This window comes from Episyrphus balteatus, chromosome 2 (assembly GCF_945859705.1).
Source record: "Episyrphus balteatus chromosome 2, idEpiBalt1.1, whole genome shotgun sequence".
NCBI classification, from domain to species: domain Eukaryota; kingdom Metazoa; phylum Arthropoda; class Insecta; order Diptera; family Syrphidae; genus Episyrphus; species Episyrphus balteatus.
In genome coordinates, this window is record NC_079135.1 from 49,194,424 (window position 1) to 49,222,323 (window position 27,900).

Here is a 27,900-nt window from a genome sequence, read left to right on the forward strand (position 1 = left end):
TTGGTGCAAATTTGTAAAAAGTGGAGCAAATCCAAGATTTCCAGAGAAAATTTGACAGTAGTCTTAAATAAAAGTTATTCGAATTCATAAATTGTTTTATAAGCTTTATGAATTCAAGTGGTGGTTCAAAAATGTGTTTCCAATTTCAAAATAAATACAAATTCAATTACAAGCATTCATATTCAGGGTTGTTAATTATATTAGGTAAACAATTTTTCAGTATAGGTAGGTTTTTACATGGTACAACTTGCCCCGGAAAAATGTTACAACTAGCCCCAGCATGAAATTTGGCACATAAAATCAATTTAAAAAAAAAGCGAAACTGATATAGACATAACATATACACGCAATTTGAGCCAAAACACAGTTGCATATAACAAAAAAACACTTAGCACTCTATCTTTTTCGGGTAAAGAGGTAGACCAAAAATAAAATTTAAAAAAAAAGTTACAAACATGCATTTTTTGGGCACCACTAGTGTAACTTCTCACCCTGTCGTCTAATCTTCATCTGAAGAAAATGTGCCGGTAGATATGCAAAAATTGAGCATTTTTCTCCTTTACGCGTTTCTTAATATTGAAAGGAACATCGCTTTTTTTAGCTGTTAATTCTTACCCCTGTTACATTTAGCCCCACTCTCCCCTAATTTCATTCAAACCAAACCAAATATACCTTTGACTGAATCTCTTATTTTTTCCCAAAAGGTTTTTCGAAGTAAAAACAAACCCGAAAAAAAGACCCGTAAACAAAGTACAAACAAATTTATTATTATTTTTTTTTTTTTTTTTTTCAAAAAGTTATCCTCTCCGGAATTGTCTGTTCATTTGAGAAGTATTTAAAACAACCTACTTAATAAAACTTATTTTTTTCCAACCTGAATATGTATTCTGGTTAAAAAATTCTAAGGACCTTTATTTACCCGTGGCTCTGAGACTTATTGACCTCGTGAGCAAAAGTATATCCTTTCGCTTTTTTTTTACAATTTTATATTCATCTCACATCAAAGTCTATGAGGGAAAACATTTTAACGGCTGTTGGCTTCAGAACACTGACTAACACAATCATAAAATTTTTCTTATATTCTCATGACCTTGAAGCCTACCTCAACCCCATAGTCGGCAAGAGATAGGTCATTACTTTTACCAGACACACAAAAATACACATTTTTTTTCGTACTCATAAAAGAGGATATGATGGGGCGATAAGCTCACAAAAGTCTAATGCTACACCAGGCACTGCGACAGCCAACACACCACCCTTCAAAAGGTTGTCGTCCTTCTTCAAAGTTTCTCTCAAACCATTTACCCATTATACACAACACTGAAATGTGTAGAGGAATGGGGAACAAAATAAAATGGAAATTCATATTCGCCCAGATTATATGCGTGCCTAGGTACGCGTCGGGATATTTTCGTCCTGCATACAGACTCGATTTCACCTATACCTACATCCTACACTCTACGAAGAAGACAGCTCCTTTGTTCCAATAATCCTGATGTCGAACACCAGTGTAGACAAAATTTTAGTCTCAAAAAACCCAAAACTCACTTGGGTAATAAGGAAAAGCTTTATGAGGAGAATTTTTCAAGGACACAAGTTTATTTACTCCAGAAAGGACAACGCCAGTCTGGAATCTTTTGAACAGAATATAATTTGTATAGTAAGTTTGTGGGTGATGGGAAGAGAAGGGAGAAAGGAGTAGGCAGACACGTTGACTTTGACAGTCGCACTGTCTCACGCTTCTGCGTGAGAATTGAACTTGTACCCAATATGTAGGCGTTGTTTTCTTCAAAAAAAAAAAAAAAAAAACTCGAAACTTCCATTTGGCCATGAACTTGACGTCGGTACAGATGTGAAAGCCTGTCTAAAGGATGAGAATGTGATGGAATCAATATAAAAATTTGCAGGTTTCGATATGATTTTGTTGTGTCGTCGTTGACGTTGGTCGTCCCAAAAATATAAATTACTGCAATAACCCAGGCATAGTGAAGAATCCTCATTCTCCAAACCGAACAGAGACAAAATATATTTTTTTTACAAGCTATTTCCAAAAAAGAAACTGGACTTTTCTGTCTGAGAAGAGGAAAATATTTTCAAGGTTATTAGAGGAAAAGTTCATTTCACCCAGAACTTTGAAGGATACTTCATTGCAGGGGGGTTAGAAGAATCAAATTAAGACCATCAATATGATGCGTAAATATATTTTATGTTTGTATATGGCGTTTCGAACTAAATTCGAATGATATGTTTTCCGTCTGGTAGGTATAATAAGGTGAGGTATTGAGGTGTACTCAGATTGCAATTTGTCAATTAACTTTTGAAGTATTTCTGTTTATGAAACGTTGATATTGACACGTTAAGTGAAGATGGATTACAAACTTGACAACTTCATTATAAAATACATTATAGGTACTACTAAGGGATCTATTTAAACAACTAAGAAACCCAGATCTTAATAATGGTCCTTGGCTAGTAATACAATGCTCTAAAACGGGGGGTGACAAAGTATTATTTAAATATACTTCTAAAGATTGTTTTTTGTTTTGAACTACTCTTCCCTCATCAAATGTCACTATACATTTTTGCAGCAATATATTGCTGAGCTAAAAAAAACATGCTAGTGCTAAGGTTGCCACTCCATATCCTGGTAAAAGTCAGGGTTGAGAATTAACTTACTATTTTGACTATATGCGTGAATTATATGTTCAAATCTGGGTAATGTTAATTTAAGAACATTGAAAGAGAATTGCCCTATTAAAATTGAACACCTCATAGGAAAATCGCTATTTCTAATATTTTTTTTTTTTTTTCATGATGATCAAAACAAAATATTTGACAAAGATTTCAGTGAAAAGGTGTGTAGTTGGTCTCGAAACAAGTATAAAATTTTATTGTGGAGAAGATCTACTTGCCTACGATTAGGCGGGAGCAATAATTTTCTTAATGAAAATTTAGATGTTCTACTTAAATATATGACTAAAACTAATATCAAAATTGAAAAAAATGGTAAAGGTTCGTTACAAAAACTACATAATTTACATACATATGTATGTATGGATGTTGAAAAGGTCATAATGTTTTGTATTCAGAAAACAGTTTTCTTAAATAGATACAAAAAAAATCGGTTGAAAATTGACGTCACTATAATTTTTCATTTGCTTAAGGCAAAAAAAAAAAAAAAAAAAACCGACGGAAGACTAGTTTTATGAAATATATAGTACACAGAGAAAAATATGACCCCCTAAAAACTAACAGATTGCCATATTGTTTTACCGTCCATACATTTCATAAGGAAATCTTATTAAAATCAACGATTAATAAGGTTTTTTTAAGGAGATTTCTTATTATTTTTGTACAGAAAATCTTATTAAAATTTGACTGAAAAGTTGATTTTTTTTTGCAACTTAGCACTAGAACAAAAATCGCGATCAATATTTTCATGGCAGGTTGGTTCAGGTGGTAAGGTGGGCGACTAATGATTTGAAGTCTCCAGTTCGATTCCCAGCCTGGTCATCGTTTTTTTATTTTTTTGCAGATTTTAAAACAATAAGGAAAACCCGATTGTTTTAATAAGGATTCCTTCTTGGATGAAAACCATAGAGAAATCTTATTGTTTTTGTTCTATTTTATGTGGTCTATTTTCTCTGCCATTATTATTAGGCCCAAGCGAAAAAAATACAATTTTTTGGTTCATGTTGCTGAATTTTTAGTTTTTTAAAGTGAATTTTAAAGTTTTTTTCATAATATCTTAAATTTTTTTTGTTTAATTTACTTATACTCTTATCATGTAGATACGGATTGAATTAATTAAAGCTAAGGAATTCATTCATTTTGTACGTTATTTTTTTACAAGATAAATGAATTCTTTAACTTTTATTAAGTCAATCCGTATCTACAATTTATTTATCTAAAATTTAAGATATTTCGACAAAAACTTTAAAAATTCAACAACATGAAGCAAAAAATTATATTTATTTCGCTTGGGGCTAATAATAGGGCAAGGTACCTACTGTATGCAAAATATTTTCAATTTTTTTTTTTTTTTATTTTTTAGGACTTTTTATTTTTATTTTTTTTTTTTATCTCTTTACGGGATTAAAAGGATGGTCATGCAATTCAAATTTTGAAAAAATTATGTCCGATAAATTAAAATACCAGATATCAATGAAATCTTGCTTTTATTTTTCATTTGATTTCTCTCAATGTGTGTAATAGCTTTTCTTCATCGTAAAAACAGCTTGATATATCTTAAATCGATCTTAATATCTTGTCTTCGTAATCATTCTTGAATGTACCAAGTTTAGCTCTATTTTGTCACTTGAATATTTTTTTTGTTCTGCTTTTTTTTTTTAATTTTAAATAACTTTTCAAGGCATCCTAAATCTGTTTATATAGCGACATTCATATTTTACATTTTGCCACTGCGCGCCTACAGCTGCATCGTCAAATAGGCCTAACTTAGCATTATAAAAAAAAAAAGCCTACGGGGCGTAATGTGAAGGCTGTTCATTAGAACTCTAACTCTTTGGTCAAAACAAGCATTCCAAATGTGTTTCTACGTATGCAAAATGTAAATTTGTTTCTTTCCATTTTATCTAGCCTCAATATCGCTGAATAGAGTGTGTTTAGGCCCAACTATTACCACCACCACCATTCAGGCAATCGTCCTTGAGAAGCTTACATAAAAGTATAGTTGTTGCACTCTAATTACCCACCCTGATGCCTGTGATCCGGGCGGACTGCATTGCCGAATATTTTATTTCAATCATTTTTTTTTTGCTGTATTATTATTCGCGCCTTTGCTCAAGAAAAAGGGAGTTGTCCAACGTCCAATGTCCATGTCCAACTCTCACAACTAGGCCGAGTTATGCATAACAACGACTTGTAAAAAAAAACTCTAGGCCTAGTTTCTAGGCATATAGTGTCACGCAAGTTCCCTGAAGGAGTTCGTGGTTCGTTGTTGTTTTGTGATATTGTCGATGGTGGTGGTGGTGATGTTGTTAGCCCAGGGTCGCAGATGCAAATCTCTTCAACACATCGTTGTGTACCGCAGCAGCCAGCAAGCGCTAAGTAAAAGTTCTGCCAGATACATTGACAGTAGCTGCAGCACTTTGACACTGATATTCGTTCAATGCAAAATCTATGCTAGGCCATGAAGACTAAACTAACTGCTGCCGAAGAGGAAGAAGAAGGCGACCACTGCTTGTTGCTATACCTAATACCTCTGCCGCCACCTCCGCCCGCCAAAACACACTCATATGACGATGACGGTCGCACATTCTAAGTGCGTTCACGTTTATCTAGCAGGCTGATGTTTAGTGCACTGTGCGCGGTGCGTTCGTTGGTACAACGACAGTGACAATCACTGCCGCTTCATGCAATTTAAATGTGGCATTTGTGCGAGAGTATAAATTAAGCAGTGCGCCTTGACATCAATTAGTCCATGCACATATTACAACAAAATACAAAAACAGCTACATATGACTTTAAAGTGTGTTCGTATAGAAGCTTACAACAACTATCCCTTTCCCACATGCGTTTCGATGTGCGGTGCAATAGGTACACAAAGTTGCAGCTGATTTTTTTCAATTTTTATTTCTTTTTTTGTACTTTTTTTTATGAATTGTTGCTGCCAACAACAAACATTCGTTTGACATACGCAAGTGACATTTGGGTGTTTGTGTACATTTTGTCTAATACTGAGCTAACTCGCAACGATATATTTACGGCAATATAATTATGATGGCATTCAGCAGTTCAGTTTTGTTGGCTACTGTGTGTGCGATTTGTCCTTAATAGGTTCTTGGCTTCATTCCGTTTAAAGGTTTTAACAGTGTACACATAGAACACATTACACACAACAAACAACCGACATGTTGTTGTGAATAACATTATTTCCTTTTGAGAATAATTCTTTTTTTGGGTAGTTGAGGCATTATGTTTTATTTATACCAGTCAATATGCAACTACATACTTGCTTTAAATATTTACTTGTATAAAAAATGGCGCCCAACGTAAGGCTTTAACAAAATAACAGGGATATGTAATAAAATATAAATAAGTTCTGAGCATGCAACTGGAAAGTAAAGAGACTAAGGTACTTATGTAGGTTATGTTTACTATGCTGCAGGTGCAGTAGAAAATCAGATTTTGAATATCTTGAAAAGTTATTAAAAAAAGAAACAGAACAAAGAAAAAAACAAATGCCAATAAAATAAAATGCACGACTGTAGTCGCACGTACTTGCTCATTTAGGGCCAAATTTTGTTAAATAAAAAAAAAAATTTTGTAAATGACTTTTTTTGAAAAAAATAAATATGCTGTTTTACTGCAATAGCTTTCAGTATTACGTCTGCAAAATTTAATCAAAATCGTTAGAGCCGTTTTCGAGATATTTGGTTTAAATTGAATAATTTGTATGGGAGGTACACTTTCTAAGCGAGATATAAAAAAACAAAAAAAAAAACCAACTTTCAGATTTCCATAAAAATCATCTGTACCAAATTTGAAGAAAAACCGAGCACCCGTTTAGGCTGTGGAAATGTGTACAGATGGACGCACAACCGCACAGACGCACGGACGGAATTGCGAGACCCTCTTTTTCGGAGTTCTCCATTATCGTAATGTTGGTTTTGATTAAAACCTCAATTTTTTTTTTTCGACACGAAACCAATACTTGCTCTATTGAGCAAGTAAAAAGGGTACTGAGCTTGTCTACTCAAGAGAAAATTTAGCAAAACAAAATCCGTTTATGTCAATTCATTTTTTTTGGTTAATTCGTAAATTTTTTACTGAAAAATTCTCATGAGCTTAATTGATCGAGTCAGTCGTTTCAAAATTTACTTATTTAAGATGCCTATTGGCACGCAGTGTTTTGCAACGTGAGTAGTTGGATATCATCTTCATCCTAATAATTCCATAGGAGATTGGAGGTTTGTCTGGGGCTTGATTTGGAAAACTTTACATCAATTTCTAAAATCGAATGCAAAACTTTTTGACTAGTGAGCAACATTGAAACGCTCCTACAGTTTGCTATTGTATCTTCTTCGCCAAATGACGCAAACCGGGCTATACATAAATCGTACCTTACCATCCTTTCGAACGTCTTTTTGACCACCGAACCACTATCAAAAATTATTTTGTTCACCGAAACACCGGTACCGCCAAACACCCGAGTAAAAATGGACCACCGCACCATTACCAAAAATTTTTAGGTATTGCATCGCACCACCGCGCCGCAACACGTCCGCACCATTCAAAAATTTCTAAAATAGCGCACCGCTCGCTGCACCACGTCCGAACCATTTCATTTTGTATGAAAAATTCGCTGCACCACCTCCGCATCACGTCCGCACCATGATCAAAAATTCTATTCTCGTACTTATACAAATGTTAAATCGTCTTCAAAGTTATTTTGACTTAAGCAACAAACTGCCAAATCGTATCAACATAACTTGGTGGTCGAGTGGTTATGGTTAAGGCGTTGGATTTCTAATTGAAAATGCTTTGCACACGCGGTGCGGGTTCGAATCTCATTCTCGTCGGATATTTTTTTTTTATTTTGTCAATCCAAAGTTATGTATTATGGTGCAGCGAATTTTTCATGTAAAGTGAAATGGTGCGGCGGGGTGCAGCGATAGTGCAGCGAAATTTTCCGCCAAACGGCGGCAGCAGTGGTGAAGCTGTGGTGCGCTGGCGGTCAAGAATTTTTTTTTTACTTATTTCTTTAAAAATTTACTGCACAACAGACGCCTAAAATCGAAAATTACTTTTTCTCTGACTCGTGCAGCGCAATTGAGAAATATTGATAAAACAGCACGAGGCACGGCACCATATCAATAAGGCAGGTCATGATACGATACAGCTTCATAGAGATAATAAGTTGGTAGAGGTGTTGAATTCTCGGGTCTTATCTAGAATTTGGCGTAGTATTAATATTTTTTGTTAATGTTTTACTTTCCTGGTCTGAAGCCAGTAATCAGTAATCTTGAAGGATCTTACAGTCGATGTTCAATAGTGTAAAAGGGCTAACCCATAGAATCCGTCGCGTGCGTACCGTCGAAGATTTCAACTGACTGCCTGATATGTAAAGATGAAAACACACGTTCTTATGAGAACCGACCCATTAAGTCCAGATCGGACGAAGTTTGACGGATGCGATGGAAAATGTAGCCGAACTTTCGACTTTGCCAACCGCCAGATCCGTCGCGCATTTTATTTCATTTAAAAAAAGAACAACGATAAAAGTTTAAAATTGGTTAAATTAGAAAGCACTAGAACTTCCTAAGTGCACATTCAGCGAGAAAACATCGAACAAACCTAGGAATTCGTAGTAAGCTGTCAAAACGCAATCCATTATGAAACGTATTCAATGGGTCACTCCTTTCCGTCCTTTCCGTCAACTTCAACGGATGGATTCTATTAGTTGGGCCCTTAACACCTCTATAGTTGGGACAGTAAACACATTCGCTTTTTTTATGTGTATCTCAAATTCATTCACTTCTGTAAAAGTTGTATGAACTCTCCGAAACAGCGTATTTTTTTTTTAAATTTCTTATTCTAAAACTGATACTAAATCTATTCATCTAATGACGCCATCTTGACAGATGGAAAGAATACTCTCGCAAATCAACACTTATCTAACACATCTGTCAAAAATATCAGTTCATCTTCATAATATCAAAATTTAATCAAAAATCATTGCAAGCATTTCCACACATACCCATCATGTTATACAGTTTATTTCATAAGTTTCATCCTTCAGCGTTCTATGTCGTTCAAAATCACTCATATCGATTGCGTCGAAATAATGACAGAGAGCCTTCACGCCATCACTCTCAGCCTCTCTCGTATAATCTAAAAAAACATTGACTGTCTGGCCCAACAGTAGTACAGACATTATATTCCCACCGCCCTACATAGACACCATTGCGCGCCCCACCACCCCCATAATAAACCTATACAAGCAGAAAACACACACAACAACTACTGCGATAAAAAAAGGATTCCATGGAAACAGACATCGCACAACCAAATATTAACGATGGCGCCCAACTGCTTTACTGGGGGATGAGTGTAATGTTTCCTGGCAGAACAAAAAGTAAGCAATTTCACCAACAATACACAAACACACACACACACTTAGCTGACTGTCTATAGAGCGCGCCAGGTCAATAAATTTTCGGCTGCAAAGTAACTGTTCAAGGTTGAAAGGATATTGCCTTGTCACACGCACGCAGTACTGTGTTCCGTCGTCGTCTTCTTCTTCTTTCTCCCGCTGCGGCAAAACGATAATGGGACCGAATGTAAATCTTTGTGAAATGAACTCTTAGAAGGACCAACAGCTATCGAAATGATTCTACCGCCTCTTACCACCCACTGAACACCGTTGCTACTGCCTACGATATCATCAAAGCTGGGAAAGGAAGCGTCTAAAAAGGACGAGGGTCGAAGGAACTGCTTTAAACTTCTGCGTATATCCTTCTCGCCTTGTGTGCGTGCAAAGCCCCGCGACAGACAAATCGATTCTGGAAACTCATTTTTCGCTTTTTACTCTTTGCCTATGTTTGTGTGTGTGTGTTTGGGTGTTAAGGATAATGAAAACGGTTGGATTCGTCAGTTCAAAGGAAATCCTTGTTGTGCGCCTTGCCAGGGCTGTGTACAGTGTACATGTGCACAAAATGACTGACCTTGAACTTGAATTCGGGGGTAAAAAACTTTCAGAAGGAAATTGTTCCATTCCACATGATGGTGATGGTGTTTTGAACGTCGCATGTTCTTGGGTAGCTAGACTTCCCACATTCAAAACAATAGACGAACATATATTTAGGCCTCTTTGTGTTTTTCCACATTCTGTCATGCGGCTGCTAAGACGGCAGCGAGCGGTGGCCAGGTGTCAGAGCTTCACAAAAAAACCTCCCAGAACAATCTGAAAACTGGATCAATAATACAAGAAACCCAGACAGATATTAAGGCTGGGGTATCCGTATTCGCGGCACTAACTATGTAGGTGGAAAACCGTTTAGGGAAGTTTGAATAATTTACTACCTACAAGTTAGTGCGTGAGAGCACGTGGGAAACTTTTTTGTTCACAAAGTGTACAGTACTTAGCGCAAATCGTGTGATTGTGCGTGCATTTTATGAAGAAACAACAATTTTTTTTTTAATGACAATCTAATGGCAATGTGTGTAGAACTATTTTGTGTGTCTAAGCTACCCCCACTGATGGGTAAGTAGCAGCTGATGGTTGCTAGCTTATAAAACGTTGCCAATATTTTTGTTGCACTTTCAATTAGAAATGCAAATGTGCGCGAATACAAACAGCCATGAACTCAATTTTACCGACGACGACAACAACTACGAATACACCGATGATATTAGAAAATTAAAATCATGTTGTACACACGATGAATTTGCTGCGTGATGCAGGAGATAATACTGTTTTTTTTTTTTTTTTTTTCTATAAACGTTTGACATTGTAGCGATTGACGAACCCGCGTAGTTTTTTTTCTCTCTTTTTAATTGATTCATAATAACATTGTAAGGTTGTAATAAAAACAATATGCAAGGAAATAATTTGATGAGATTTTAAGTCACAAACGAGTATGTTGTCGGGGGTTTGGGGAAGTACCTAGATACCTAGAATTCTATGCAATTTATAGATTTGTTGGGAATTTTGTATATGATTGTGACATTGACGTTAAATAGGCCAAAAGCAAATCGATTATAATCTATCGTATTTGAGAAAGAAGCATCAAATTAATATTAAATAAAATTGGTAAATAAATATTTGGAGTGTTTGAAACAAGTGACAAAGTTTTCTAAAATATAGATATTTTCTATTTTTTCTAAATAAAATGAAAAAGTTAAGCTTTTAATTCAATGTAAAAAAAAACTTTTCTTGCTATACCTCTCTTCATCAAATATTCAACATTCTATAGCTTTCGAAATAAGATACAGATTATCCTTTCAAATTTTATCATAAATTAACATTATCTATTGTCTGTTGAAATCATAAGAGTAAAAAAGCCTAGTGCATAACAGCTTTAAAATTTGTTTTATAAAAACAGTGCTTTTTCATTTAAATATTTAATTTTTTCAAAATCTGTAACGCATGTACATAATGTATTTTAATTTGTTTAACAACAAATGAAAATGTTTAACAACAAATGAAAATTATACTGAGTTAAGGAAAACAATATCTTCCTTCAAAAAAAGAAAATTTGTTCGGCTAGGTTTCAAGATACTGCCATTTTTTGGGACAGTTACTATACTTTGAAGATATATACACATTTTCTTCATTTTCTATTGTTCATACTATTTACAATAGTTTTGCGATTATAAACTATCATCAAGTTATGTACACTGTACACGTTAAAAAATGAAATGCACGACTGGGTCGGTCGCACGAACTTGCTCTTAAAACTAACAACTTTTTATTTACAAATTTTGTAAATGTATAAAAAAAAAAACTTAAAATTCGTTCTTAAAATGTAAAAATGTAATTTCTTCTATAGAGATGCATTAAAAAAAATTAAAAATCGTTTTAGCCGTTTTTAAAAACAGTAATTTTTTATACTTAAATAATTTAAAAAAAAAATCTAAAAATAAAATTTGGTATGCCATTTTGTAGAAACTATTAATCAACACGTAAAACCAAAATTTCAAAAAATTCAATGTCACGTTTTCGAAAATTTGATTTTTCAAAAAAAAATTTTTTTTTTAATCCAAAAATTATTTTTTTTTTGATTTATATTTAGGTATATAAATGTATTTGTATACATAAAATCGTTAAAATTGAATTGAATTTGGAAGATAATTTGAAATTTAAAAAACGGTTCTATAAGAGATACCGTTAATAAGGATATTTGAAAAAAAAAAACTTTTTTCATTAAAAGATAGACCTTATTTAAAAACATATATTTGATTTTTTTTTATTAAAAATTCTTAGGAGCCGTTTTTGAGAAAATTAAACTTTTCCAAAATTGGTAAATGACAGGTTACCGTTATTTTTGGTAAAAAAAAAATAATTCCAAAAACCCCTCTGTACAGGATCCAAAAAACTGCTACATATCAAGTTTAAAGTATATCGGCACATCGTTTAGGCTGTAGCTCCTTATACAGACCGACAGACATCCTAAAAGAATGACAAACTGACAGACAGACGGACTTTCGAGTCCCGCTTTTTTCGCATTCTCTATCATTGTTATATCATAGAAAATTGTTATCTCAAACTTTTTTTTACGAATGGAAGTAAAAAAGTTGAGGTAGGTACCTACTCGTAAAAACATTACACTACGATGATAGAACATGATTGACTTCAAATTTTTTATGTGGTAGTTTTTTGGAGATTTTACAGAGCAATTTTCGGAATAAATTTTTTGGACAAAAAAAACGGTATCTGCTATATAAAAATTTTAGAAAGTATCATTTTCTCAAAAAGCGGCTCCTACGATTTTTTTAAAACAAAAAAAGTCTACCATCGCGAATAAATCACCTTTTGGAAAAAAAAAACAAAATCAGTCTAACTCTAATTAACCAACAGTGCACACAAAAATTTCAATGAAAATCGTTAAATCCGTTTTTGAGGAAAGTCAGTTTTTATTATTTTGGTTATATGGCAGGTACCGTTAATTATTTTGAGCCTAAAAATAAAATTTCAATTTCGACACTAGGGAATCTTCCAAAATTCTTAATTTCAAGTTTTAACCAAACTGTTTCATTGGTTTTAGCAGTAGCTCAAGATAAAAACACACATAGATGGGACCCATTTTTTCGCATTCTGTCGAGATTTGAGATAGGTACCGTTTTTTTGCAAACATATTTTTGTATAAATACATGGTTGGGTTCTATAGAATTTTGAAATTTAATAAAAATATCGTGGGTGAAAAATCAAAGCCACGAATCTGTAAAATTGTACTTCTAAAAAAAAACGGCTTGAAAGTTTTGGAAACTCGTGCACCGAAAATTGATAGTTTAGGCTGCTAGGCAACATTACATTATAAGATGTTATTCTACTGAATGAATTATTTTAGAGAAATATTCAAAAACTTAAAATTTATACTATTAACTCACTTTGCACTTTTTAAATAATGTTTTACAGCTTTTATAATAATTTTTATAATATAGTTAACTATAGTAAATACATTATTTTATCGTTTACCAATTTTTTATTAAAAAAAAAAAAAAACAAAAACTTACTTTTTAATGATTCTTTCGCTCCATTAGAACCTATTGATTTCATAATTTTGCGAAAATAAAACAAATGTAACACTTTTCTTTATTAATAGCTTATAATTTAAAGGGCTTAAAACTTAATAATTACTAAAATATTCCTAAGCAATAGTTTTCTTTAAAAAAATTGTTCGCTTTTTTTCAAAAAAGATGCATTAAAATACACGTCATTATTAAAAATAAAATAAATAGCTTCGGCAACTCTTTACATTCCGATTTTTTTTAAATTTCACTAAACGAAATTAAAGTATCTTTAAGGATCTAGAAAACCGACCTAGTTTGAAACTTATTACCTAAGTAAGAGTGCAATTTTTTAAGTCTTAATTAACTCTCAAATCTTTTCAGATTACTGGATTCCTTAGAAAAAAAAATAATTTTCAGTCTGATTTTTACTTTAAAAATCAAAAAATGAAAGTTACCTATATTATTTGTGTGAATATGTATAAATAAATATTCAATTCTACAAAATTACCATTAGAATATCTAAATACTTACATTTTCTACTTAAATATCTATAAAAGAATCATTTCCTACTATAGAAATTCCTGCCATCAAGTTCTAACTATGAAGAATGATTAGATAAACTTTACCTCCTCTTTCTTTAACGATTTTTTTTTACAGAATAAAACACATGTCCTTACCTGAAAAGAAAAAAAAAAGGTAAAAATAGGATATTAATAGATTAGAAAGAAACAAAAAAAAGAGAAATTTAAATAAAGTATATTCAGGATAACAAGTGAATAAACAATTCAGGAAACTGTCAGCAACGACAAACAAAATAGTAAAAATAAGAAGAATAAACTCCTATCATTCCTTCTCTGCAGAGATATCCTAACTCTGAACATGAACAGGCAGGTAACCTTATACCTACAGAAAAGGGGAGAATTCTTTTCTTCCAAATTGATTCCTTATGCCAAACACGCGCCTCTGCACACAACCCTACAATAAATTTATAGAAATACTCCTCGCATTCATAGTGTCTCTGCTACAAGGTTAATACCTAGATTCAAGCCAGGATTGTTGCGTGGCGGATGACAGTGGCGGCAGAAGCGGTTCGCGGGCTCCAAATCCACAACAAAGATTCTTCTTTACACCCGCGTCTGGGTTGAACAAAAAAAAACAAACAGATTTTTTCTTACCGGAAAGGGTCATGGCCAAATGAATTTTGTATCAGTCAGTACTTTTGTCGCTAAGAAATCAGTGTTTTTTGATCTGTCTTGTCTCCACCTACGTTAAGTGACTCAAATTGTGTCGCCTAATGGGTCTGGTCTATTCTTTTGTGTTGTTATGGCTCCTGTATACCAATTAGAGTAATGTCGGTTTGCCTCGGTGCATCCTTTGCTATAAATCAAAGTGCTGGTGCTACCGATCATGACTCTGATTTGATGATCATCATTTGGATAGGGCAATGTTTTGGTTTTCAAACAGGATGATAGACGTTTGGATACTTAATCAGCTATTCGTATGGACGAAGGTGCTTTTTGATTTGTCACCCGGTATTACTCCAAAGTTTTTGACTCATACCGAAGGTTTGAAATTGTATATTTGGAGGTACAAATACAAAGACACATGTTTTAGAAATCAATAAAATTAAAAAGTAGACATAACGATTTAAATACAGAACGGAAGTGAAAGTTTAAGGTTGATTTTATGACCAAACGATAGGTGATTAGGAGCAGAGTTTTTTTAATGAGAGCAAATGTAGTGGATTAACTGGTTTTTCAAACTTTTTTTTTTTTTTCAAAGATATCAACAATTTTTGTTATTAAGAACCATTTCTTGACAAGATACTTAAGTACTTAACTTCGAGATTAAATTTTATGCTATAGTTTTAAACAAAGAAATATGTATTGTATAGTCCAGTCAAATAAGGATACAACCTGGCAATAATTGTTCTACGATTGTTAATACGTCTTGTCTTGTTAAATCTTTTTTTTTTTTAATTCTATACCTCAAAGTCAAAAAACATCTTTTCGGCAAGTCATGATTTTGTTTACTCTTGCTTTAGAATATTCATCGCACGCACTTCGTAAACAAAACACTCCTTATTAAAAACATTATTTTAGCATATTTTAACATAAAGATTTTAATAAAATATTGTTGATCTTGTTTCTTAGGCCAATAAAATATTTATGCTTAATTTAATCAATTAACTATCGCATCTTCTTTGTTTTCGGTGATAAATTTAACTGTCATACTGAATATATGAGCATAGTTCGATCCCCTTTAATTAGTATTGGTCATTAAAAAGGACATTAAATTCGTGTAACATTTGTTTAAAGCACGCCAATTTTTTTTTTTATTTTTTGAATCTGCACCTCCAGATTAGATCTTGGATACCAAATTTTTCTTTTGATGTAAAATTTAGAATATCAAAAATAATATGATATTAACAATATTTTAAAACTATTTGCAATTAATATTAAGTTGAATCCTTATTTCGCTGGGCTATAAGCTATCTACTTTTTTTAATAATTTGAGACAATTGAATTTGAAATTTTTATTTTTTAACGTGAGAGTGTTAAGTGTTTTTTTTTGTAAAGGCTTCGAAATCTTAGCACCTCAAATTCAACATAAAAAATTGCTTCAGCTAAGAAAAAGCAATAACAAATGTTTGGATCTAAATTTTTAATTGCCAATATTTTCTAAGGTACCTATCATGGCTCAATGCGCTCTAAGCTTTTTGATCTAACCTTTTCCAATAAGTCAATTAAATTATTTCATAGTTTTTAGTGCGTGATAAAGGAGTATTTTAAGTTTTTTAAACTATATATTTTATTTTTTTACTTTGTAGTCTTATCATAATTGGAAGTAGGAGTTTTTCGACCCTCAATGCCCCTCCCCAGGGTCCGAACCACTGAAATATTAAATAGTCATGTGAGCTTCATATATGTACAAAGTTTCATTTCGATACGATAATTGAAAGTATTTCATAATTGAAAGTATCGTCACTATTTTAGAAAGCCGGAATAACTCATTGATAACTCAAATAAAATTTGAGTTATCAATGCCCCAATATATACTGGAAACAATACATTCTTAATTTTTGTAAACTCAGTATAAATTAAAAGGATTTGTATCCTATCACACAGCTGATTCTTTTTCTTCAATTTATGAAAATAGTATGGAAAATTGAAAAACTTGAAAATTTAAAACAGCATTTCTGAAGAATTAAGATTTTTTAGCTAAGCCAGTTTTCTAAAACAGCGACGATATACATATGTACCAAATTTCAGTTCGATACGATAATTGGAAGTGGGTCAAAATTAAGTTCCAAGATGTTATTACATTATATTGTTAGTTAGTTACAAGTGAAGCTAATAAAAGTGTATTAAAAAAAAATAATACCTCAGGGGCCCCAAAACAAATTGCATTTTTGAAAGAAAAATTAAATATATTACATTAATAATCTTAGCAACCAACAAATGATACATCAAGGGCCCAAAAAAAAAAGTATGACGTATACGTACTTTTTTATTTGTTTATTTTTTTTATGCCAAAGGGACCTCTAAATATCAAAGGGGCCCCAAAATTTAGTTTTGCTCCGAGGCCCCAGCAAATCAACGTACGCCTCTGTCTATGTATAGTAAGAATTCCCATATATATCCTGTATTCGACAGGATTCTATTGTATTTCGAATGTAAACCCGGTATACTGTAATTTAACTTGAAAGTATTCATTCTGCAACAATACTGAAGCAACAATACTGAATGTAGACTACAAATTTTTCAGTAATGTTTCAGTGAAAAAAAAATCAACATGAATTAAAACAATCGTGGCATGTAATTGCAATGTCAAGGTAACTTTTTATTAAAGTTTTGAGATAAAACGATCTTCGGCAAAGTAAATGCAAAACTCCGAAAACTGAACTACTTGTTTAATAAAAAAGGATTTAAAAAATTTTTCGATGGCGACGGAATTGACGTTGTTTGAAAGAAAAATCTTGGAAACTATTTGAAAATTTTATAAGCCTTTTACGATGATACATCGTTTATTCCAGAAAATAATCTGTAATCTTAAATAATCATTGTAAAATTTGGGTATTTTTTTACATTTGCTTGTATTTTTGGCAGTGTCGCGTTTCTTACATTGTCCAAAAACATTTAGTGTTGATCGGGCGTATCTACAAACAATTATTTCAAAAATCAGAACAACCAAATTTGGTAATTTGTTAAAAAATCTGTAATGTCATTCTGTTGTCAATGTCAATGTCATCTTAGACTGTAGCTCTCTCTAAAGGCGTGAGCCAAATTAAATTGTTAGTTTATTCCATATTAAGGTAGGATTTTCGGTAAATTTTTGTCCTTCAATAAACGTTATTACAGTAGCATTCTATATTTGTTAATGTGGTATAACTGGAAAATTATGATCCAAAACTATATTTATTTTTATTATCAGAATTTTTCAATCTTTAACAAAATTAAAAAACTTGGTACCTACTAAATATTTGTCATTTATTCTAATCTCAGGTGTTTCATTATTTTTTTTTTTTTTTGTATTAAATTTAATATTAATTTAAATGCAAACCAGAACTCCTTAATGGAAGACATATTCAATCATTAATGCAAGCTTGCAACGGAATTGAGATTTTTCGGTCAAGGGACTCCCCGATTTGTGGAAATTTATAGTGTTCCATGTTTGTAATTTTTACATTGCGCTGATAAATTAAAACCATAAGACCAAAAGACTAATCCAAGTGGTCTATAGCGCGACTTGACGAGTGGTAACAGTCATGAATTGCAAAATGCATATATAAAATGCGCCATCAAAATGCGTAGGCTGTTTAGCATAAACGTGTTGCATATTAAATCTCCATAAAGTATTGTGTTTTATTTTTTTTTTGTCATTTATACCTGCAATATTAAAGAAAATTAGATACAATATAACACGTCTGTGTCATTGTAATTGAAATAATTGTTTTTTTTGTATTTTTTAGAAGAAAAAAAGAAGTTGAAATTGAAATAGGAAGGTGTTATGTTTCACATTAAAATGCGTTCGAAAAATAAAACTAATAAATGTTTAATAAAAATCAAACTTTTAAATAATGGATTAGTATTTACAGTTATGTTATAGAAGGCTAAGCTTATATAGACTTTACAAAATATTTATAAACGCAAGAAAAAAATGGTTTTTGTGTTCTTCTCAAAAGAAGAACATCTAAATTCTTAAAGTATTCGACTACTTTTCCTTTAAGGAACTCCTCAAGAAAGGTTATGAATAAGAACTATCAATGTGCGTATGTGCGTGCATGAAAACCACTTTTAGTGTCATGTTTTCCTTTCAAAATTTCAAGTGTATTCAGGTAGATTCTTTTATAGGGTCACTTAAGATGGTAAACCACATCTTAAGGAAATGTTTTGTGTCATTTATCTGGTTGTGGTATTTTTCATCAGTCACATAGTAGTTTTTGACTGTTCCTTGTTCCACTTGTCACAACCATTATTATCCAGACGAACGATGATTGCATCATAAGTGTTCGGAAAATGATAAAAAGAACTCCTTGAAGAAAACATGTAAACTCTTTTTCAAACGTATTTAGGTAACTACCTGTTTTTTTACATCAGAATTGAAACTCTCACACTATAATGAAAGAAATTGACTCAAGTGACTTTTTTGTTTAATAAATTATTTGGGAACAGATGTAGATTTTTATTTTGATGTACCGATCATGTCCTTGTTCGGAGATTCTATTGTATACTTAGAAAAATTATTGAAAGATGTTATAACATAACATTTTTCTTATCTTAAAACATCTTTCAATAATTTTTTTTAATTTTATCAGTTGCAAAATGAATAATATAGTTAAAAAAAATTTTTTTGAGCAAAAATTTAATCCTTAAAAATGTCGACATCAATAAAAATCAACTTTTTGATGTTGTTTCTGTTTCTTTTTTTTTCTGTCTCGTTTCCTTGTATAACTTTCCATTTGCCTCAATTTTTTACATTTTTTATCATAACATTAGTGCAGACTTGTGTGAAGAAGAGAAAATATCATAATTAAAATACATAATTTAATTTTATGTCTTCCTTTTCCGCAAGTCACCATCAAAAATCACTTTCCATCCCTTTTATATATTTTGTTTTCTCAAATTGACGACATGACACACCACACAAAATAAGGAGTAAAACATCATTAAAATGAGACCTAACACGGAATGACAATTAGTCTTGTTCAGACAAAAAAAAAAAAAACTAAAGGAAGAATATCCTTTTTGGTTTCATTGCTTTGAGTGTATATAGGTACCTTTGTGGTTAGGTTCCCTATTTGGATTCTATTTTTAAAAAGAAATTAAGTAAAATTTGATTTTAGTGAAAACACACGTACCCAAAATGGGTATAGGTTTTTGAAACTCCGGTTTATACATATTAAACATCTTAAGGAGTTTCAAAAACTAGTACGGCTTGCAGTAATAGGTAATAAGATTGAATATATTAAAATGATATCTACCAATTGATGATTGACAACTAGAAGTAACACATATAAATTCATATTTACACCAACCAAAATCACAAAGTTATTTCATCCTTACCTATATGAAATTATTTCAACAGGTGCTATAGTATTTTGGGAATAGCTGACCAAGAAAACGTATCAATATTTGTAATTGATTAAGTCTTTCTATTGTAAACCCCCACTGCAGATTTTGGGAGTGGAGATATAATAAAAAAAAGTATCATTCATAACTGTAAGTGTTGCCGTTGTTTATTAATATATTTTTTTATTTTAGGCATTTTTTTAGAAAACTGCCCCTCCCGCCTTAAAGGGGGGAAATAGGCCCCCCTTCCATAATAAAAAATTATTGTATTAGACCCCTCTACAAAAAAAAAACGATATCAGCTCTTGGCTTCTTATTTATTTATCGTACTTTTTTTTATTACTTGAGTAAAATTAAAATTAAAAAAACGAAAAAAAGATAGGTTCAAATCGCGATACTTCAATTAATTTTCAATGAAAAAATTTAATAAGCCCAGTATTCTGAAGGAAATTTAATTTCCTTCTTTTTATTAGAGTATTGCTTTGCTTAGGTATGTCTATCTTGGCCCAACAAAAAGATACAACCAAAAAGGCAAAAAAAAATAAAAAAAAAAAATTGTTTGTCCTAGCCCTGCCACGGAAGAACTGTCCCATAAGAATGGAAATTTAACGGTAGGTAGGTAATGTACCTGCCATATAACGAAAATAGAAGAGTAAATACTTTTCAAAAACGGCTCTAACGATTTTGATTACAATTTTTGTGTGTAATTTTAGATTTGACCCAACTTTAGAAATTAAAAAAAACAACGTTCGCGCCTCTAAAGAGGTGTTTTTCCTTTTTTCACTCAATCCACTTTCCCTCCACTTTTAAAACATTGTCAAAAAATCCCTCTTTTTGACATTTGGTTCCTCTTTTTTAAAATTATGTAGGTACGTTTGATTAAAAAAAAATTGACTTTTTTCACTGACTTTTATTACTTTTTACACTTTCAATTATAACGACACAATTGTAAAAAAAAATATACGTTACTGTTGTTTAGCGCTGATTTGATTTTTATAAGGTTATATTTGATAAATTTTGTGTTGTTTCTTGAAGAAATTATGCACAGGTAATGTTTTCTTTTTATATTATTCTTATTATGTTTATACAATTTTAATTTTAAGAAATTGTGGTAAAAGGTTTGGGTTGCGGTTCGGGAAAGGCGCAAATGAGGTATTTCGTGTGACTGTCGTACTTAACTTATTCTGTTTCCACATATTTTTGTTGGGGCCTCGTTTTTATCAAAATCCTCATTTTTTGGCCTCTTTTTGAAAACCTACGAAAGTAGCCCTGATGGTACCTGCCATGGAACTGTTTTTTTTTCTGAATATCTCTTAAAAGACTTACCCGATTTCAACGAATTGTTTAAGTTAAAGTAACCGCGATTTTTAAATTTTTGGATTTTTAAAAAATATTTTATGTTTATGTTGAATCGGGCTTTTTTGGTCACTTCCTTTTATATGCAAATAAAAACCTTTATTTCATACTTTCTCCCTACGTTTCGTCGTAATTTTTTGACTTTTTCAGGGGTATTTTATTAAATCTGTTAAATATTATATTGAAAACATTTTACACTTTTACAAAAATTAGTAGGAGATCCCGCCATAGGACGACCTACCCTCATCGTTATACCAGTTGAGAGTTATATTTTCTGAAAGCTAGTGTCTAAGGAAATAAATTGCACATGGGTTGCCAAGCGATATCCTGTCAAGGCATAGGGTTGCCAGGCCTTAAAGTTCATTTTTGCAAATTTTTGAAAATGCGACCCTGCTTAAATGGCAAGCCTAAGAGTTATAAAAAAAATATAATGTCATAGGAAATTTAATTTAAAAATTTTAATTTTCAGGATTTTTTAAAATTTGAAGTTTGAGTAGGGTAAACAAAGGTAAATTTAGAAAAAAGGCAAAAATCTATTTTCTAAACAAAACGTGATAGAAATAAAATTGAAATTGGAATCGATAGATATTATAAATATATGAAAGCCACACACACAAATAAAAAATGTAAAAAATCTACAACGCGAGATATAGTCTTTTTAGAGTCATGATACTCCAATTCGATATTTGAGAAATAATTCACCAAAAATCAGAATGAACGATTTTTTAAATAATTTTTATGTGATAAGTTAGGAAAAATAAAATAACTTGACATGTGTCTGTCAAATTTTTAATTTAACTTTCCGTTTTTGCAAGGGGATTTTTTGAAAAGGAGCTTATTTTCGTATTTCAACATATTAAAGGAAAAAATCCCGTCATGGGACGACCTATCCACCTCATTATACCAGTTGAAAGCTATATTTTCCTAAGGGTAGTGTCTAAAGAAACAGTTTGCACATGGGTTGCCTAGCGATATCCTGTCAAGGCATAGGGTTGCCAGGCCTTAAAGTTTATTTTTCATTATTTTTGAATACGCCACCCTGCTTATACCCAAAGCCAAAGAGTTGTAAAAAAAATATTATGTCACAGGAAATTTAATTTGAAAATTTTAATTTTCAGGATTTTTTAAAACTTGAAGTTTGAGTAGGGTAAACAAAGGCGAATTTAGAAAAAGGGCAAAAATCAATTTTCTAAACAAAACGTGATAGAAATAAAATTGAAATTGGATTCGATAGATATTATAAAAATATAAAAGCCACACATACAACAAAAAAATGTAAAAAATCTACAACTCGAGATATAGTCTTTTTAAAGTCATGATACTCCAATTCGATATTTGAGAAAAAATTCACCAAAAATCAGAATGAACGATTTTTTAAATAATTTTTATGTGATAAGTTAGGAAAAATAAAATAACTTGACACGTGTCTGTCAAATTTTTAATTTAACTTACCGTTTTTGCGAGGGGATTTTTTGAAAAGGTGCTTATTTTCATATTTCAACATATTAAAGGGAAAAATCCCGTCATGGGACGACCAATCCACCTCATTATACCAGTTGAAAGCTATATTTTCCGAAGGGTAGTGTCTAAAGAAACAGTTTGCACATGGGTTGCCTAGCGATATCCTGTCAAGGCATAGGGTTGCCAGGCCTTAAAGTTTATTTTTGCAAATTTTTCAAAATGCGACCCTGCTTATATGGCAAGCCTAAGAGTTATGAAAAAAATATAATGTCATAGGAAATTTAATTTAAAAATTTTAATTTTCAGGATTTTTAGAAATTTGACATTTTAGAAGGGGAAACTGAGGTAAATTTAAAAAAAGGTCAAAAAGCTATATCCTTAACAAAGAGTGGTAGAAAAAAGATTGATACTGGAATCGATAGATATTGTTAAATTATATAAGTCACACATACAAACCAAAAATGTAAAAAATCTGCTACTCGAGATATTGACGTTTAAAAGTCAAAACCGTGAAATTCGATGTTTGAGAAATAATTCACCAAAAATCAGCGCGAAAGGTATTTGAAATAATGTTTATGTTATTAGAGAGCATAAATAAAATAACTTGACACGTATCTGCCAAATTTTTGATTTGACTTAGTTTTTGGTTCCTGTGTATTTTTGAAGAATAACACCGAAACAGTGAATTGAATTTTAAAAATCTGTAATTCTTCAAAAATACACAGGAACCAAAAACTAAGTCAAATCAAAAATTTGGCAGATACGTGTCAAGTTATTTTATTTATGCTCTCTAATAACATAAACATTATTTCAAATACCTTTCGCGCTGATTTTTGGTGAATTATTTCTCAAACATCGAATTTCACGGTTTTGACTTTTAAACGTCAATATCTCGAGTAGCAGATTTTTTACATTTTTGGTTTGTATGTGTGACTTATATAATTTAACAATATCTATCGATTCCAGTATCAATCTTTTTTCTACCACTCTTTGTTAAGGATATAGCTTTTTGACCTTTTTTTAAATTTACCTCAGTTTCCCCTTCTAAAATGTCAAATTTCTAAAAATCCTGAAAATTAAAATTTTTAAATTAAATTTCCTATGACATTATATTTTTTTCATAACTCTTAGGCTTGCCATATAAGCAGGGTCGCATTTTGAAAAATTTGCAAAAATAAACTTTAAGGCCTGGCAACCCTATGCCTTGACAGGATATCGCTAGGCAACCCATGTGCAAACTGTTTCTTTAGACACTACCCTTCGGAAAATATAGCTTTCAACTGGTATAATGAGGTGGATTGGTCGTCCCATGACGGGATTTTTCCCTTTAATATGTTGAAATATGAAAATAAGCACCTTTTCAAAAAATCCCCTCGCAAAAACGGTAAGTTAAATTAAAAATTTGACAGACACGTGTCAAGTTATTTTATTTTTCCTAACTTATCACATAAAAATTATTTAAAAAATCGTTCATTCTGATTTTTGGTGAATTTTTTCTCAAATATCGAATTGGAGTATCATGACTTTAAAAAGACTATATCTCGAGTTGTAGATTTTTTACATTTTTTTGTTGTATGTGTGGCTTTTATATTTTTATAATATCTATCGAATCCAATTTCAATTTTATTTCTATCACGTTTTGTTTAGAAAATTGATTTTTGCCCTTTTTCTAAATTCGCCTTTGTTTACCCTACTCAAACTTCAAGTTTTAAAAAATCCTGAAAATTAAAATTTTCAAATTAAATTTCCTGTGACATAATATTTTTTTTACAACTCTTTGGCTTTGGGTATAAGCAGGGTGGCGTATTCAAAAATAATGAAAAATAAACTTTAAGGCCTGGCAACCCTATGCCTTGACAGGATATCGCTAGGCAACCCATGTGCAAACTGTTTCTTTAGACACTACCCTTAGGAAAATATAGCTTTCAACTGGTATAATGAGGTGGATAGGTCGTCCCATGACGGGATTTTTTCCTTTAATATGTTGAAATACGAAAATAAGCTCCTTTTCAAAAAATCCCCTCGTAAAAACGGAAAGTTAAATTAAAAATTTGACAGACACGTGTCAAGTTATTTTATTTTTCCTAACTTATCACATAAAAATTATTTAAAAAATCTTTCATTCTGATTTTTGGTGAATTATTTCTCAAATATCGAATTGGAGTATCATGACTCTAAAAAGACTATATCTCGCGTTGTAGATTTTTTACATTTTTTATTTGTATGTGTGGCTTTCATATATTTATAATATCTATCGATTCCAATTTCAATTTTATTTCTATCACGTTTTGTTTAGAAAATAGATTTTTGCCTTTTTTCTAAATTTACCTTTGTTTACCCTACTCAAACTTCAAATTTTAAAAAATCCTGAAAATTAAAATTTTTAAATTAAATTTCCTATGACATTATATTTTTTTTATAACTCTTAGGCTTGCCATTTAAGCAGGGTCGCATTTTCAAAAATTTGCAAAAATGAACTTTAAGGCCTGGCAACCCTATGCCTTGACAGGATATCGCTTGGCAACCCATGTGCAATTTATTTCCTAAGACACTAGCTTTCAGAAAATATAACTCTCAACTGGTATAACGATGAGGGTAGGTCGTCCTATGGCCGGATCTTAGACTAAATAGTTTAAACTTACATGAAAATATTATTTTGTTACATTTTATTAATTGACAGATAATTAATAATTAAAAACTTTTTAATTTTCTAAAATAAAAATATAAATTATTGACATTTAATAAATAAAAGTTAAAATAAAAACATACAAAACAGCACTTTAGAAAAACTAAATGAAAGACAATTTGAATTTAAATTTAAATTATAACAGAAAATTACACCGCTCTTAATGCCAAAGAATAACTTGCTATTGTTTTGTCTCTATCTTCTTGAGCAGGGTTCGGACTTCAGTTTCAATATTTCGAAGCAACTTTGAACAAAATGTGAAGTAGACCCAAGATTTCGGAAGTAGATTTCAAAATTAAACTTTCAGAACATTTATTTACAAAAATGTATTCTAAAAAACTTATTTTTCAACAAAATTGTTTTTTTTTTTAAACTTTTTTTATTATGTTATTTTCCAAAAAAACCTTTCTTGTCTAGTGGTTGCAACGGTGCTGTGGGGTAAAACGGTTAGCTCAGCATAATCTAACAAATTTTTGATCAGGAATTCTTCAGAATCAGTCAAAATTACTTTGATACATTTTATTTAGGTATTGAATTCGAATAATAAATTGACCTCCATTCATCTTTTGAGATATTAGTGGAGCTTTATTTCTTTATTTCAAAATTGAAGTTAAATCCCTTTCTCTAATTTCTCTAAATTTATTGTTTGAAAAATATATTTCAATCAAGAAATAGAAGTAGTTCCTAAAAATGAGAAGATTTTATTTTTTCCCAAAATCGAAGTAAATCTACTTCAATCGAAGTAAAGTCCGAACCCTGTTCTTGAGCATTCATTGTTTTCTCTATATTTTGTTGTATACGTAGACTTTCAAGTGTGTATCTCTTATTTGTTCTCTTTTCATTAATTTATTATAGAAACAAATTTTATTTTTAACATTTTCAGAAATATGTTTAAATAAAATCTAATTATAATTTTCCATAATTTTTTTTCATAAGAACCTTTAAGATAGAGCTACTTTTACCATAAGAGATAGTATGTGCGACCCAGTCATGCATTTTATTTATTTTTTTTTTTTGCTATCACAGATCGCATTGCATTTTTTGTTTGTAACCGCAATTATTAGTAGGTCCTATTTCACTGCCTTTTGGGACCCCAATTTTGCATAAGTTTTGAATTTTCTTGATGGCATCTTAAGCGGTTGTTGGTCTTAAATACTATACTTGAATGATTTTTAACTAATGGGTAGGTAAAACCTTTTCAAAAGCTAAAACAACAGTATTAAAAACTGTCAAGCTTTTGAGATAGGAACAATAATTTTAATCTCAAACTGAATTTTTTTGTTCATTCACTTCTTGGACATTGAATTATACAAATTCCATTTACGATATCACGAATTAAATAAATAAACCTACTGCAAACTTCCAATATCATTAACAACGACGTGCAAATTAATAAACTAATCTAATTTCAACAATCTACAATATTTAAGAATCGGCTTTATAGAAGTATACACAAATATTGTACGGTTCATAGGTTTAAGCCCAACAAAGTGAGTAAAATTAATAAAAAAAACCTTTTTTTTTTCTTCTTACCTCAACTTGTGGTTTGCACTGTAAAAATATGGTTCGAGGCTTTTATGCGGTCGTACTCTTTAACCATATCGATTTGAACCATAACTTATTATTATACCTACGGATGAATAAAAATATCAAATCGTATATAGAATTTGATCAGTTTCGATGTCAAACTTAATTAGAAACACTTTCGATTTAATATTTATTCCTTTTGGCGAAATTGGATGGGTTAATAACGTGATTTTGTTTTTTTTTTTTTTAACTTCATGGAAAAGATTCGGAACTATGACCCCAAGATCTTAAAAATGCAAAACACCAAAACTTTCCATGTATTCTAATATTTAGAACCTAGACTTCTTTCTGAAGAACTCTGTTAAACTCCGACTTGTTGCCAAACTTCAGAGTGACCCTAAGAATGTCATTATTTTTGATAACATCTTCCTCAGTAACAAATAGTTGTGAATGTATCGCATTTTCATAAATCCAACAAGAAGTATAATCGATCATATTAAAGTGTGTAAGACATGCAAGTAAATTGACAAGAAAAATTCATCACATAACATTAATTGGTGCCAGATTGCATGGATCGTTATCATTGGGAATATCGTGTGGTACCTGCTTGACACACGACTGGCAGCCAGTGTCAACATTTGTGTATCTTGTTGTATATCGCAGGCTGGTGTTTGCGGTGCGGTTTGGTTTCGCTTTCGATTCGTTTGCTCTTTCTTCTTTTCTGACCCTGCACTGAGATTATTGTTTTATTCGCATGGATTGATTGCAGCCACATCCAGCATAGAAATAAAAACTTTAGCCACCGATCTTCGTTGTAACAGGAGGCGGAAAGAGGTGTGGAACAAGAAACACGTCAATCGTGAAATATTTTCTTGTTACTGACTTACCAAACTATAGCAACAACATCAGTAACAGTAACAACTGCAATGTCATTGTTTTACCTGCTGCGAATTTTACCGCGCGATTTTTATCTGTTTTGGCAAACGCGCGAGGCAGACAAATTTAGGTCGATTGTCTTGAGAGATCAGTCTTTTGGTTGTAGCTTGTAGGGTAGGTAAGACAACCGTTTTTCTTTTATTTTATTTATTTGATTTTGTTTTG

General features: G+C 31.5%; 1 protein-coding gene across 1 annotated transcript in view; it reads right to left on the bottom strand.

Annotated features, from left to right (window-relative positions):
• Positions 1 to 13,379: 13,379 nt before the first annotated feature.
• LOC129911747 (ecdysone-induced protein 74EF-like) overlaps positions 13,380 to 27,900 on the bottom strand; it is a 157,190-nt gene continuing 142,669 nt past the window's right edge. Inside the window, exon 6 of the mRNA XM_055989653.1 lies at positions 13,380 to 13,874. Within this exon, the coding sequence (XP_055845628.1) occupies positions 13,849 to 13,874 (26 nt within the window). The 3' untranslated portion in view covers positions 13,380 to 13,848. The remainder of the gene's footprint in view (positions 13,875 to 27,900) is intronic.